Here is a 13,486-nt window from a genome sequence, read left to right as displayed (position 1 = left end):
TCTAACTTGACTTAAAAAAATTATTTTGTACAATATGCCTTATGCATTGTAGGACTATATTACGTTCTTTCTGAATTTCTTTAAATAACAACTTTTCAAGGAGTGTGGATGGCAATTTACGTCTGAACGTATCATGACGAAAATTTGGTTTATTCTTCATATTTACTAATAATTTGTTTTTATTTTTTTTAGTTATCGAGTTACCTATTTCATTGCCATTATTTTGAGGCTCGTTGTTGTCTATTTTTACTATTTTTGTTTCTTCTGGTCCACTATCATCATCCATTTCATGTGCTTTGTCTTCTTCAACAAGATTTTGCGCTTTAGGTTCTCCTAAATTCAGACCATTAGGTTTTTCACTATTCAATAATTGTATGTCTTTTACTTCACTCTTCTTGGTTTTTGGTTCTAATTTTTTTTCTTTACTTGACATTGTCTCCTTTTGCTCCGTGTCAGAATTTTCTTCATCGGATGAACCATAGTTACATATTAAGGAAGTTAAAGCTCCACAAACTTTTGTTTCTGAATTGTCTGGTAGTCTTTCATCTTCTATAGGTGTTTCAGAAACATATTCATCTTCTTCTATTAAATCATTACTATTTATTTCCTCTTTATTGTGTTCATCATCACTCTCATCCATCATTAAATCTTGTAAACCACCAAATGGTTTTAGTGTCCTAGATTCCTCTGCTGTAGGTAAAATAATATTACAAGACTTCTCTGGTCTAAATCCTAACTTATTTCTGTTTCTGTCATTCATATTTTTGCTGTCGTAACTTCTATGTGTAGTATTTTTTTTATTGGGAAATGAGCCTGGAAAAATAAACCCCCTGAGTTTATACTAAGATATAGAAATGTCACACAATTATATTATATAACAGTCTTGCTGTCCCGGCAAACATTGTTTTGCCATATAAAGTATTTCGCCTATTTCATCAAAATAGATTGAATGGTTTAAGCGAAAATCATAAAAGTTTACCAGACAGACAGACAGTAATAATGTTAGTACGAATAGTATGGAACTATGAATTTTTCATTTTTAATATACACGTGAGCGTGCGCCCGCGCGAGTTTTAGCGATGGCCCTTATACATATGTTATTGCAGCTACTATTCCTTTCTAAAAACGTATATAATATTAATAAAGCAAAAATTCATAATTTACCAAATGGCCTTCTATTTTTTCTTGAATCAAACATTCCCATTTTTTCCCCTCTTGCTACTTTCTCTTTGATTTGGGCTGCTTTCTTTTCTATATTTTGTTTTGTGGGATATTTCTTTTTTCTTTCTTCTCTCCATTTTTTTATTTCTTCAGGATCATTTAACTTAGCTATTCTTTTATATAACCCAGTAGCATGCTGCATTTGGATATGTTTTGTGATGATATTTGGATGTGCTATAAATTGACATCCATCTATGTTGCATTTCTGAAAAAGAGAGGAGTCATATTAAAACTTAGTTTCCTAACAAATTTTGAGTCTGAGGTCCGAGTGTGAGTTTTTGTTTCACATTCGATCGTGAACGCGTTTGGCGTTTACTAAGATTTGCAGTGTTATGGTGGTCATTGGGAACTGTCGGAAAAGTATGGCAAGGTGATTTTCGTGAATGGCTACTCGACGATGATTAGCTATGCAAAAATTAGCGGTACAAATGGTTGAACTGTTTTATTTAAATTAATGTATTCGCGTGTTATGGCATTACGCTACCACCTACTTCTTTTCTTTCCACTATCTGAAAATACAAGCATTTTTGTGGAACAAATCATTCGACACTCGTTATATTTTATCAGACGCGTTCGATTAACGCCCACGCGTTTGGGCCGCCACACACTGGTCCCAAAGTAAAATAAATGGGACATTAAGAATTTTTGGATCGAAGGTCAACGGATCAGGCTGATTTTTTTTTTTGTAGACAGCTGATGCAATTACAAGTCACTTTTATAGATGTCGTTTTTTTTCAAATATAAAAAATTTCAAATATTCTACAGAGATAAAAAATAATTAATTATTTTTTGTATGGACGAAATCATAATTTTGTCATTTCATTCCAAGATTCAAACGTATTGTTAGCGGATGTCAATGGACAAGCTACATGATATTATATTTATTTATTTAAATCAGTATATTATGTTAGTCACTATATATAATTTTAATAAGTGATTATTATATTTTAAATATTAATAAGTAAGGTACTTGATTTTGACAATTAGTTAGTTATAAATGGGCGGGAGGATTATTTACTTCCGTTATTACTTCCTCTTCTCATATTATCTAAAATATGAGAAGTACATTAATTAATATTTAGAATTATGTACTTAACTTAATCTTAGCCATTCTTAATTTTAATGTATTTCTTTATGATTTTTCTATATTTGAATTGTCAACGGAAGTTCGTTTCTTTTGTGTAAAATGGTATAAAAGCCAGCCATATTGCATTGATTCATTGATTCTGTAATTAACTTTGAGACATGTAAGGTAAAACTCTGCTCGAATAAATATCGCTCAATGTATAATTCAAGACTTTTACTATTCTCTAACAGTATTCAAAATAAATCATAGCGCAGGTTATAGAGGGACTCTTGTCGTACATTTTTGTCATGCCTGTAGCTCTAAAAGCTCTAAAAGGCGCAAACATCGCAGTTGAGTGTCTATGACAAAAATGTACGACAAGAGTCCCTCTATAACCTGTGCTATGATTTATTTTGAATACGTTTGAATCTTGGAATAAAATTACAAAATTATGATTTCGTCCATACAAAAAATAATTAATTATTTTTTATCTCTGTAGATACGGCATATTTGAAAAAAAAACGACATCTATAAAAGTGACTTGTAATTGCATCAGCTATTTACAAAAAAAAAAAATCAGCCTGATCCGTTGACCTTCGATCCAAAAATTCTTAATGTCCCATTTATTTTACTTTGGGACCAGTGTGCGCCAGTACGAGCGCATAAGAATTTTGTGTCACCATCTCCCGGGAGTCGGGAGGCGGGACCCGGTCTATATTAACTCAAATTAAAATAAAGGGTAATAAATCACAATGGACAAATCCACAGGCCAACAAAAAGGTTATGCTTTTTCAGATGAAACCTATGAATATTAAAAACTAAGGGGGGTATTAGATTATCATATATATTGGATCCGAGATCATTGAGTCAATAATAATAATATCTATGGACGCTTCACACCACGTCAGTCTGGCCCTGTGGTAAGTACCTGAAGGACTTGTGTTACAGGTACCAGACAACGGAAATATATTTAATACTTTTATACTATACATATTACATATATTTAAGATTTTTATTATATGATACACATATTTAATACACATCCATGACCCAGGAACTTTGAAAACTTTTTGTTCCGTCGGCGGGACTCGAACCCGCGACCCCCGGCTTGAGCTACCAACGCGCTCACCACTGAGCCACAGAGGTCGTCTAATGATATTGGATAATGTAATATAGACATATGATTCACTAGCTGTTGCCCGCGACTTCGTCCGCGTGGACTTTAGTTTATAGCGCGCGATGTCAACAAAATTGGTGTCAAAAGCTTTTATAAAAAAACCCTGGTACCCCTTAAATCAAAACAGCTGTGCAGTGTGCACATAATATTTCAATTTTTTTAATTAAACTTTATATTTTATGCCAAATTTTAAAGCTTATTTATCCCCCCAATTACACAACTTTACCCATAAACTATTTATCATTGACCGGTTTTAAGGTTACGTCACTGCATAGATAAAGTACTGATTTATTAAATAACGTAAAAAAGAAATAACAATCGAAAAAACGAATATAAATAATACCACCTCTTATAGAAAGACTTTTGGGCAAGCGTTAGCGCGATGTAGGAGACGCACGGCGCCATCTATTATGAATTTTTGGAACTAACTTAATTTGAACAAATTTACGCATTTTCACCCCCTTACAACGCTTTTTTCCAGTAAAAAAGTAGCCTATGTCCTTTCTCAGGCTTTAGACTATCTGTATACAAAATTTCATTACAATCGGTTCGGTAGTTTTGGCGTGAAAGCGAGACAGACAGACAGAGATACTTTCGCATTTATAATATTAGTATAGATTTCTTCCTTGATCGTAGATTTTTGACATTTGCTGAGAGATTGGATCCAATACGGTCATAGAAATAGGTGTTGCCAGTTATTTAATATAAAAAAGAGTTTTTAATTTCTTGTTCGTTAATGTGTTTCAAATAATGTAATGTAATTATTTTTCTAATTATATACTGGATAATCTTGGTGAAATAACAAAAAACAAGCCATATTAAAAATGACGATGTCTTTTGACAAATCGAATTCTCTGAGATCTAGTAAGCCTGACGTCAATACCTGTCAGCGTTAGCGCTCTCCATTGGCTATTGAAACCACATATGACGTAAAATAGGATCAGTGAAATATGATAATGTAATATGCGGATATGATCAAATGATCATATATATTGGATCCTATATATGATCATAGAAATGATCCAATATAAATGATAATGTAATACCCCCCTAAGGAAGAGTAACTGTGTCAAAAAATTTGTCCACAGTTCTACAAAATGTGACCCGAATACATGCATACTTTATGCATGTATTTGGTACACAATTTTGTGTAAATATAGAATAGAAGTGGCAATTAATGTCAACAGCTTTATTTCGTGAGTGTAAAGCTGGCGCGCACTACGACTTTTTGCGCGATTAATATCGATCTACACAAATTCAAATAAAATGCCACTTTATGACATAAGCTATAGATTTCATTTTGCTCTACGCCATTGAAAAGCAGCGGCAGCATGGGTCGCTTGACAAATGTGGGAGAGCCATGCTTCGGCACGAATGGGCCGGCTCGACCGGATAAATACCACGTTCTTACAGAAAACCGGCGTGAAACAGCGCTTGCGCTGTGTTTCGCCGAGTGAGTGAGTTTACCGGAGGCCCAATCCCCTAACCCCTACCCTAGTCCCTTCCCTACCCTCAACTATTCCCTTCCCTTCCCTACCCTCCCCTATAACCCTATTCCCTCTTAAAAGGCCGGCAACGCACTTGCAGCTCTTCTGATGCTGCGAGTGTCTATGGGCGACGGAAGTTGCTTTCCATCAGGTGACCCGTTTGCTCGTTTGCCCCCTTATTTCATAATAAAAAAATAAAAAAAATGTCGGTAGAAAATGAAATCTGTAGCCTATTTCATAAAGTAACATTTTATTTGAATTTTGGTCGGTCGGTAAAATAATCACGCGTAGTGCGCGCCAGCTCTTAGTGTTTCGTTGCTATTGTCATATTTTAGTGTGCAAAAAGGAACCAAATTCAAAACGGTAGTTACATTTCCTTAGTTTTGGTTGCCCCCTGATTTCTTCTCCAAAACTTAACTGATCATTAAAAATTAAAGCAAGGCTTGAGCTGTGCTCCTATGTCTTTTTTGTATAATCTAGCCAAATTTGTTTTCTGGATGTTTGAACACAGTGGAAAATCTGCCTATTTTTTTGGGTTTTAGAATGTTCATATCTTTTTCAATAATTAAATTATGAAAAGAAAGAAAACATAGGGACATGCTAATAGCCGCCATAGGCCCAGTACGACTTAAGAGTAATAGCGATTTTAATAAGAAGCAATTTTTTCTTTCTTATATTCAAATTAAGTAATATTTACCTGATGTGCTGATTTATGCTTTTCGAGTTGGTGTGCCGTTTGAAATCCTTTATCACATGTTTCACACCAGTAATTACCAGAGTTATTAAAATAGTCAGCCTGTGTCGTAAATGACCCGTTATATGCTCCTCCGTGATTGAGAGGATAGCTTCCATGACCATTATTGTATGAAAAAATTGTAGTCATAATTTTATATTTAAATTAATATTAAAAACTTATATTAGAACACCACTTCAATCTATATACTTTTTAGTTAATAAGAAATATATTTTCCATTTAATAGAAAATATAGCTCTACAATTTCTAGTGGGATTCCCTCGTGTCAAATTTTAGAAGAGTCTTCATCTTCTTTTTTTTTTCATAATATGGCGCTCGGCTTTTTAACCGTGGCCAGTGTCAAGTAAAATATGACTTTTTTTGTAAACTTTTCACGAAAAAAGTATATTTTTTTTCGTGAAAAGTTTACAAAAAAAGTCGTTTTTCCAGATGATCGTCAAGTCGAAAGTCTAGTAAAAGTCTAAAAAAGTAGTCAGTAAAGTCAACGAGTCAAGTCAGTTGTTTTAGTAAAAAGTGGAAGATCCTTTACTCAAAGACTTCTATTTAAACTGATGTAGACATGCCATACGCACCAAATTTTCCGCCGTTTCAATAGAGCTAATTCACACCATTGCTGTCAATCTTCACTGGCACGCTGTACGCGACGGTCGTATGCGAGTGTGTACGGTTAGCAAAGAAATTTTTAAAACATATTATTTTTAAAACATATTTTCAGATACTGAATGTAATCAAAGGGAAAAATGCTATCTTGTGTTATAAGATTTTGTGAAAAATATACAAATAAATCTTCAGGGATTACCTTTCACAGGTAACTATCATAGTGGTTCACAATAGATGAATAATTTTTACCTGACTACAGCAAAGCAAAAAGTAAGAGTTATGTGTCTCACAGGCTATGTATTGTTACGTGCTAGGGTTCGAGGATTTGGAGAGAAAGACCTGTTGACTCTCTTGAAGACTTTATTAACACTGCACTAAACACTAGGTCACAACACTTAGCACTAAGTCCAAACACAAATCACTAGGTCCAATCACTAAGCACTATCACTGTCCTAGGTCGTAGTCAAGTCGCAGGTTTCACTGGTTCACTCACTATTGATCACTTGTTGTCGCTCCGAAATCGCCTTGATGAAAGCTCGAAACGAACTGACTGCCGGGCCTGCCTGCGGCTCTTTTTATATGGCGAGACGAATTCCAGAAATTTCCCGATTCACGTAAACAAGTAAACAACCGTGGGAACTGTCTAGGAGGCTCGGGCATGTACCACAATAAAACTGCCGTCCTTACGATAAGTGCAGTAAGTTGAATTTAATTTAGACCTTATGGACTCAGTCATAAGGTCTAAATTAAAACACGTAAACACGCTAACAAATAAACGGTAAACACGTAAACAAACATTGGACCTTTCTAGAAGGTTCGAGTATGTACTTGCGCACCTGATGCCATCTAGTATTGAGTAGGGGATTTATGTTGCCTGTGCTCTCTCGGTAAGCTTCGCTGGTTTGTCGCTAGATAGACCACGTGTCCGTATACCATGTACCGTAACAGTATGTATGTATGTATATGTTACCGTTAATTTGCGTAAGCCAGTTAGAGTGCAGATTAACGCGATATTCTGCAGATTATCTGGGTGAGTCAGTTAAAGTGTAAAATATTGATTATATTCTTATATTACTAGATAATCTGCAGAATATCTAGGTAATCTGAAGACTACTGACCTTGCATACGGCAAATTGCATAAAACAAGTTCTTGTTTGAATAAATCATATTATTTAGTTGTAGGTATAGGGATTATTGAATTTAATTTTTAGGAAATTAGACAAAGGAATAAAATATTAAAATTTAAGTAACTAAAATATTACTGCACTGATAAATGTAACAGATCAAATCAACTAGAAAAAAACCAATAATAGACAATTAAAAACAGTCTAATGATAATGTAGCCATACACGCAACGGTCTTCCGTAGAGGTCTACCTGTGCAGGTATGCCTGCGCAAGTAAATCGGAATGTGTGTGGGAATAGACCTGCGCAGTTGCTTGGACCTGCGCATTCAACCGGCGCAAAATCGAGAATCAATTCTTTCGAGTGACACCTGCGCAGGCATACCTGCAGGTGACCTCTCCGGTAGACCGTAGCGTGTATGATAGCCATAAGGTTAACATGCTTAAGTCAAAATTTTTTAGGACATAGGTGAACGAAGGAAGAGTTTGGCTTAGATTGTGAAAGAGTGACGTTAATGTGTTTTATATTAATTTCCTAAGATTGTTCTGGATTTTTAATGTGTCTTATTTTTCGATCACTAATAATTAATATACAAGATACACAGTCCGCGGCAAAAAAAGACCTCACTAAAAGAGCACCAAACGCAACACTCTGGTGGACTTTCGATTTAGTAGTGCTCGAACGCTCCGCTGGGAAACATGCCCCAGTGCTCGTTTAACAATTGTAAAAATCATACGTTTAAAACGCAAAAAAATGATGGAATTTCATATTTTCGGTAAGTAATAATTTTATCCTAATATATTTCATACAATTGTATTGTAAATATTGGTATTTCGTTAAGAAATCAACAAAAAACAGTTTTAAAATTAAATTGTAAATAAATCAATACGAGGTATAAACCATCTCAATTGCGAATACTCATACTAAAGGCACTTATCGTAGTTTATCATGCCCACTTGAAATGTTCGGGTTATACACTGTGTTTCTGTTCCATTTGGTGGAGTCGCTATTATTTATTATTTATTTTATTGAGGAATATTTTTTTTAGGTTTCCTCAAGATCCAGTTAGATGTGGAGATTGGATATCAGTTATAGCACGGCAAAGATGCGAAGAATTTTTCAAGCTGACTTTAGCGAGCGTTGTATGTTCTAAGCATTTATATTCAATGTATACACGTATATTTTAGTTAATTATAAAATTAAACTTATTAGAACAATGTAATATTACAAGTAACAAATAATTACTCCACACTTTATACATTAAACTTCGAAAAAATAAAAAAATGGACTATTAAAATTATTACAATCAACAAAAAAATGTTGAACAGATCGACTCCACTCATACTTCACTTCGCCCTGTTCCAGCGGCGAAGTGCGGCCGTAAAATTGAAGTGCTTTTTTGGCACTGTAATAATTTAAACTTTAAAATATATACGCGGATGGTTGAATTTAGTTTGAAGCTTGCGTCGTTCGTAAAATATTATTGTTTTGTAAACACACATGTACATTGTTTTATAAAAAGATCTTTAGTAACTATAATTAAGGTTGATTTTAGATAAATGTATACTTTTTTAAATTCTATTACTCGGCGACAGATTTTCGAGAGGTTTTATATGAGACTGTGTATCTTGTATATTAGTGATCGAAGGTCTTATTGGTAGAATATTAACCATTCGATATTTATTATCATGCACAAGTGTAGGCCAGTGATACAACTTCCAGAAACGTGCCTTTTGTGTTCCCTCCTAAACTCCATCGAAAGTTTTAGTAAAGCGTCTACCATTTTACTGAATCGACCGATTTGAGTCCTTGACTGCATTGACTTTTACTTTGACTAGACTTTACCAAATAGAAAATCGATGCTAAAAATTGTTACAAGAACATAGTTTTCCCGCCACTTATTTGACACTGGCCATGGTTATATAGCCGAAACGCCATCATAAGAAAAAAATAAACAAAGGATAAAATATTCAATATTAACTTCAATGTTGTTGTTGTTAATGTTACTCCACTGATAAAATATAATAGACCGATCGAACATAGGAACAGAGGGGTGTAGTCCCAGCGAAGGAGCGTAACACAAGTGTTTAGTTCACTGTCTTTCGCAATTCAACGACGTACCATTCGTTACTATGCAAAGTAACTAGGTAAAGTACAAAATTAGCTTTTTTGATTTAAATTACACACTTTCCCGGATGGTATCAGGAAATCTGCAGATTACCTAGTTAATTTGTACATTAACGTATTCCGCATTCTAACGGTAACATAATAAATATTATATACCTATACAATGCATTCGACCACCCTCCCGCTTCACACTGACCTCACCCGCGCACGCCCTTTGCAGGTACTATTAAAGACCAGTTAATTGTCAGTTGTAGTTTAAGTTTAATTAATATTATTATGAAAAACAATAAACTTAATAACAAAAAAATCTTAATTTGTAATAGACTTTTTTGCAGTCAGTACTTGCGGGCGTTTGATCTTTCGGGGAGTTACGCTTGCATTCGGTATGAGTTATGACCGTATGTCATAGGACTCATAGGCCTGCATCCTTGTCACTCTTGTTACAAATAATATTGGCATCTCACACTTGACTACGTAGATATACTTTTAGTTTCTGTGTGTGAGTAATGTTTTGAGTGTATTGTTTTAGGATTGCCTTTCAAATGACATTTCTTCTTGCCTTTACTAGAACTTTTGATGAAGTTTTGGAGGGAACACAAAATGGCACGTTTCTTGAAGCTGTATCACTTGCCCACACTTTTGCACGACATCGAATATTTAATGGTTAATATTCTACCAATATTACACATTAAAAACCGAAATAACACAATTTTAGGAAAATAATACAAAAACACTCACGTCACTCTTTTGTATTCCCAGCAAAACTCCCCTTCTTCTTTTGGCGTAAGCCTCCGGCTCCCGAAGAGTCTTTCGTAACGGAGTTGCCGGTGTCATCTAGCGCTACCATATTATAAGAAAAAATAATAACACCAATCCACCACACACCACAATGCCACAAATTAACGTATTTTATTATATTCAAGTAGGGTTTTGCCGGGAACATAGAAGTATTATACTTAATCTGTGGCCGGGAATGTGTAAGAGTGATGTTGTGTTTTTGTATTATTTTCCTAAAATTGTGTTATCTGGGTTTTTAATGTGTAATATTGGTATTTGGTAGGATATTAAGTATTAACCATTAGTTAATATTCGTTATCGTGCACAAGTGTAGGAAAGTGATGTAATAACCAGAAACGTGCTGCGTGTATGATATAGGTCAGTGGACTTGACTCACCTGACGTTATAGAAAAAAATGTAGAAATATAAAATAGAATTATAAACTTATAATGCACGTATTTATAAGTTTATGTAAAGAATATTATTTTCCCGCCATAAAATTAATATACTCAACACTGGTCATGGTTATAGCCGAAGACCAAAGTGCCATTATAAGAAAAAAAAAGAAAAAAGAAGAAGTAAAAGCTAATGATAAAAAACATTCAGAGAATTTTTGTTTTTGTTTGTATTTTTAAATATTTGCAACAGTAATAACTATTCGTAGACTTTTAAAATGAATAATTCTGCTGCCATGGTAAAATCATCTTTCATAACGATGTAGGTAATGTGTATTACAAAAACTAAAACTACACTTTTAATATTATTATAGGTTGGAGAAATATTTACTGAAGCAGGGGCTGCCTTTAATAAATTAGCAGAAATGACCATGATGCTGCATCCTTTAGCAGAACAAAGTGCTACGTAAGTCATTTTATTCTATTTTATGAAATACTTAACAATATTATAATCTTAGTAAGTATAATTTTGTCTACTTGTTATCAAATAAAATTTTATTTACCTAGTCCTCAGGCAAAAACACCAGTGAAACGAAAACAACACGATGAAAGGTTGTCAACAGTTCCCCCCTCAGGAGCTAGTCAGGTAAATTATAATGTGATGATTATTATTTCTCACATTTAAACAATATTTGAACTGAAGTATTCATGTAATAATTATTTCTAATTGAGGTAGATCTAGATGGCATGGTAATGAACGGTTTAATAATATAATTTATTGCAATCTACTCAGTTTGCTAAACTTATTAAATTTACTACAGGTTTCTTTAAATATGCTTAATGCACAAGAAGCGGACATGGATGTGGACAGTCTCGGCAATGATGTCAAATTAGAATTTGAAACAAGCACTGAAGAAGTAGTAGCGAACATGTAAACTTATAAAGTAAAATAACTAAAAGTAGGAAAGAATAACATAATAAGGATATTATTAGTTATTGTTTTGACACGAATACATTCTAATAAATTATTAAATTGCTTTTGGAACAAGACAGGTAGTTATTATGTTACATGTTATTTTTCTATTAAATAAAAGATCATCTTGAGTAATTTCTGTAAACTTTAAAAATAACAATTATCATATTTTGTACTTACTAAGAGACAATTTCAATCTGGTGGCAGAAAATTTGTAGTTGTCTTATTCAGGTCATAAATAAAATAAATCAGGTAAATGTCTATGTTTTAATAATTAGATTATAACTTTGCACTTTTCTGCTCCATGTTGACAGTGATGATTCACAAAGTTTTATATGACTTCTGCACAGAGTTTCTTCTATAACCGAGTCTACATTGCTTCTAATTTTAAGTGTTTCATATAGCGGGAACTGATTTCCAGCTCGTTTCATTCTCCTTTGTGCATTTCTATAACATTTCCAGGGCTGAGGTTCAATTATTATAGTTTTTGCAATTGATTTTAATAGTTCTAGAAAATGTAGAAGGCCATCATCTCCATGATTAATATGGATCCACATAGTTACAGAGAAACAAAATATGTAGTCAAAATATTCTTTGCTAGAATTTTGCAAAAACTCTTTTAAGATGTCAGAACTTGCTTCATGCATGATATCCAGAGCCATGTATGTGGTATCTTCATTGCCATTACTTTCTTTTGCCCTTTCTATTAAACAGTCGTCAATATCAATAGCCAAAATCTTTATGACCGCATGTGAATGTAGTTTTTGTAGATAATGTTTTAATGAATTTGTTAACTCTCCAGTATTACAACCAATATCTAAACATATTACTGTAGAATCATTTGCAGATGGAAACATTTTGGGGTTTAAATTTTTTATTCTTTCGTCAGTACTATGAAATGAATAGTAATTAATGAAATTTCCGAATCGAACTGCCCCGGGATCATTTCCAGAAAAAGTTAAATCTTCCATCTCAACTAGGGTTACCAGGTCGCTTTGGCAAAAAGCCGGACAAAGGAGCCAGCTTGGCCGGACATTTGTACAAAAAAGTCCTGCTATCGAGTACTTAGAATCTAAACTCTTAGTGTAGGAATACGTTCGTAAGTTTCTGTTTTATTAAAAACAAATTTACATACAATTTTACATTTTATTAAGTGTAAAACCTTCTAAAAATAGTAGATTTTCATATAAAATTATCGATTTAAAGCTCTACAAAAGCCGGACTCCTCTTAATTTTGGCCGGACAAGCAATCAAAAAGCCTGACTGTGTCCTGCTTTATCCGGACGCCTGGCAACCCTAATCTCAACACCTAATTGTAGCAAGGCAGTACTACTACTATTTTTATATTACACGGTATTTTTCTTAGTGATGACAAAATATTTTCTATATATTTGGAGTACTTATAAAAAACACAGCATAATATTGTAATTTGTACCCTTAAATCTTTGCCTTGGTTGGCAAGAAAAATCTGTTCAGTTAATAATTAAAAAATCTATTGTAAATTTTGTTTTAAAAACATTAGGAAGTAAAAACTTTCGAATTTTGATCTAATACGTAGCGCACCTACCTACTGCGTAGCGTACTTCTTCTTCTTCTTCACAGATTACTAGTATATGTTCTTCTTCTTTTGGCGTAAGATACCTATGCATAGATCTTTGCCCGGAGAAATTGACAGATGACAACTGATCCAACAAGGTTATAAATGCGCGTGGGCGGGGGCGCTGCTGGTAAAGGAGAACTGTCAAAAATGGCGGTTTTTGTATGATGACGGCTGCGTTCCAGATG

At 33.8% G+C, this 13,486-nt stretch overlaps 3 protein-coding genes across 3 annotated transcripts; 1 reads left to right on the top strand and 2 right to left on the bottom strand.

Moving 5' to 3' along the window:
• Positions 1-5,915, bottom strand: LOC121732338 (nuclear fragile X mental retardation-interacting protein 1). Its single transcript, XM_042122195.1, has 3 exons — positions 5,649-5,915; positions 1,165-1,426; positions 1-813 (listed from the first exon to the last, which is right to left on the bottom strand). Exons 1-3 carry the CDS (start codon positions 5,832-5,834, stop codon positions 2-4), a joined length of 1,260 nt encoding a protein of 419 aa, XP_041978129.1. The 5' UTR covers positions 5,835-5,915; the 3' UTR covers position 1.
• Positions 5,916-10,981: 5,066 nt separating this feature from the next.
• LOC121739687 lies at positions 10,982-11,674 on the top strand. Its single transcript, XM_042132222.1, has 4 exons — positions 10,982-11,027; positions 11,103-11,194; positions 11,296-11,374; positions 11,550-11,674. The coding sequence occupies exons 1-4, from the start codon at positions 11,007-11,009 to the stop codon at positions 11,661-11,663; spliced, it is 306 nt and encodes a 101-aa protein (XP_041988156.1). The 5' UTR covers positions 10,982-11,006; the 3' UTR covers positions 11,664-11,674.
• A 280-nt stretch (positions 11,675-11,954) lies between these two features.
• On the bottom strand, positions 11,955-13,087 carry LOC121739679 (probable RNA methyltransferase CG11342). The gene is made up of 2 exons (XM_042132210.1): positions 13,003-13,087; positions 11,955-12,672 (listed from the first exon to the last, which is right to left on the bottom strand). The coding sequence occupies exon 2, from the start codon at positions 12,670-12,672 to the stop codon at positions 11,962-11,964; it is 711 nt and encodes a 236-aa protein (XP_041988144.1). The 5' UTR covers positions 13,003-13,087; the 3' UTR covers positions 11,955-11,961.
• Positions 13,088-13,486: the final 399 nt, after the last annotated feature.

The sequence above is a fragment of the Aricia agestis genome, chromosome 1 (assembly GCF_905147365.1).
Source record: "Aricia agestis chromosome 1, ilAriAges1.1, whole genome shotgun sequence".
NCBI classification, from domain to species: Eukaryota; Metazoa; Arthropoda; class Insecta; order Lepidoptera; family Lycaenidae; genus Aricia; species Aricia agestis.
The sequence above is the reverse complement of the archived record's forward strand: the minus strand, read 5'-3'. Positions and strand labels throughout refer to the sequence as shown.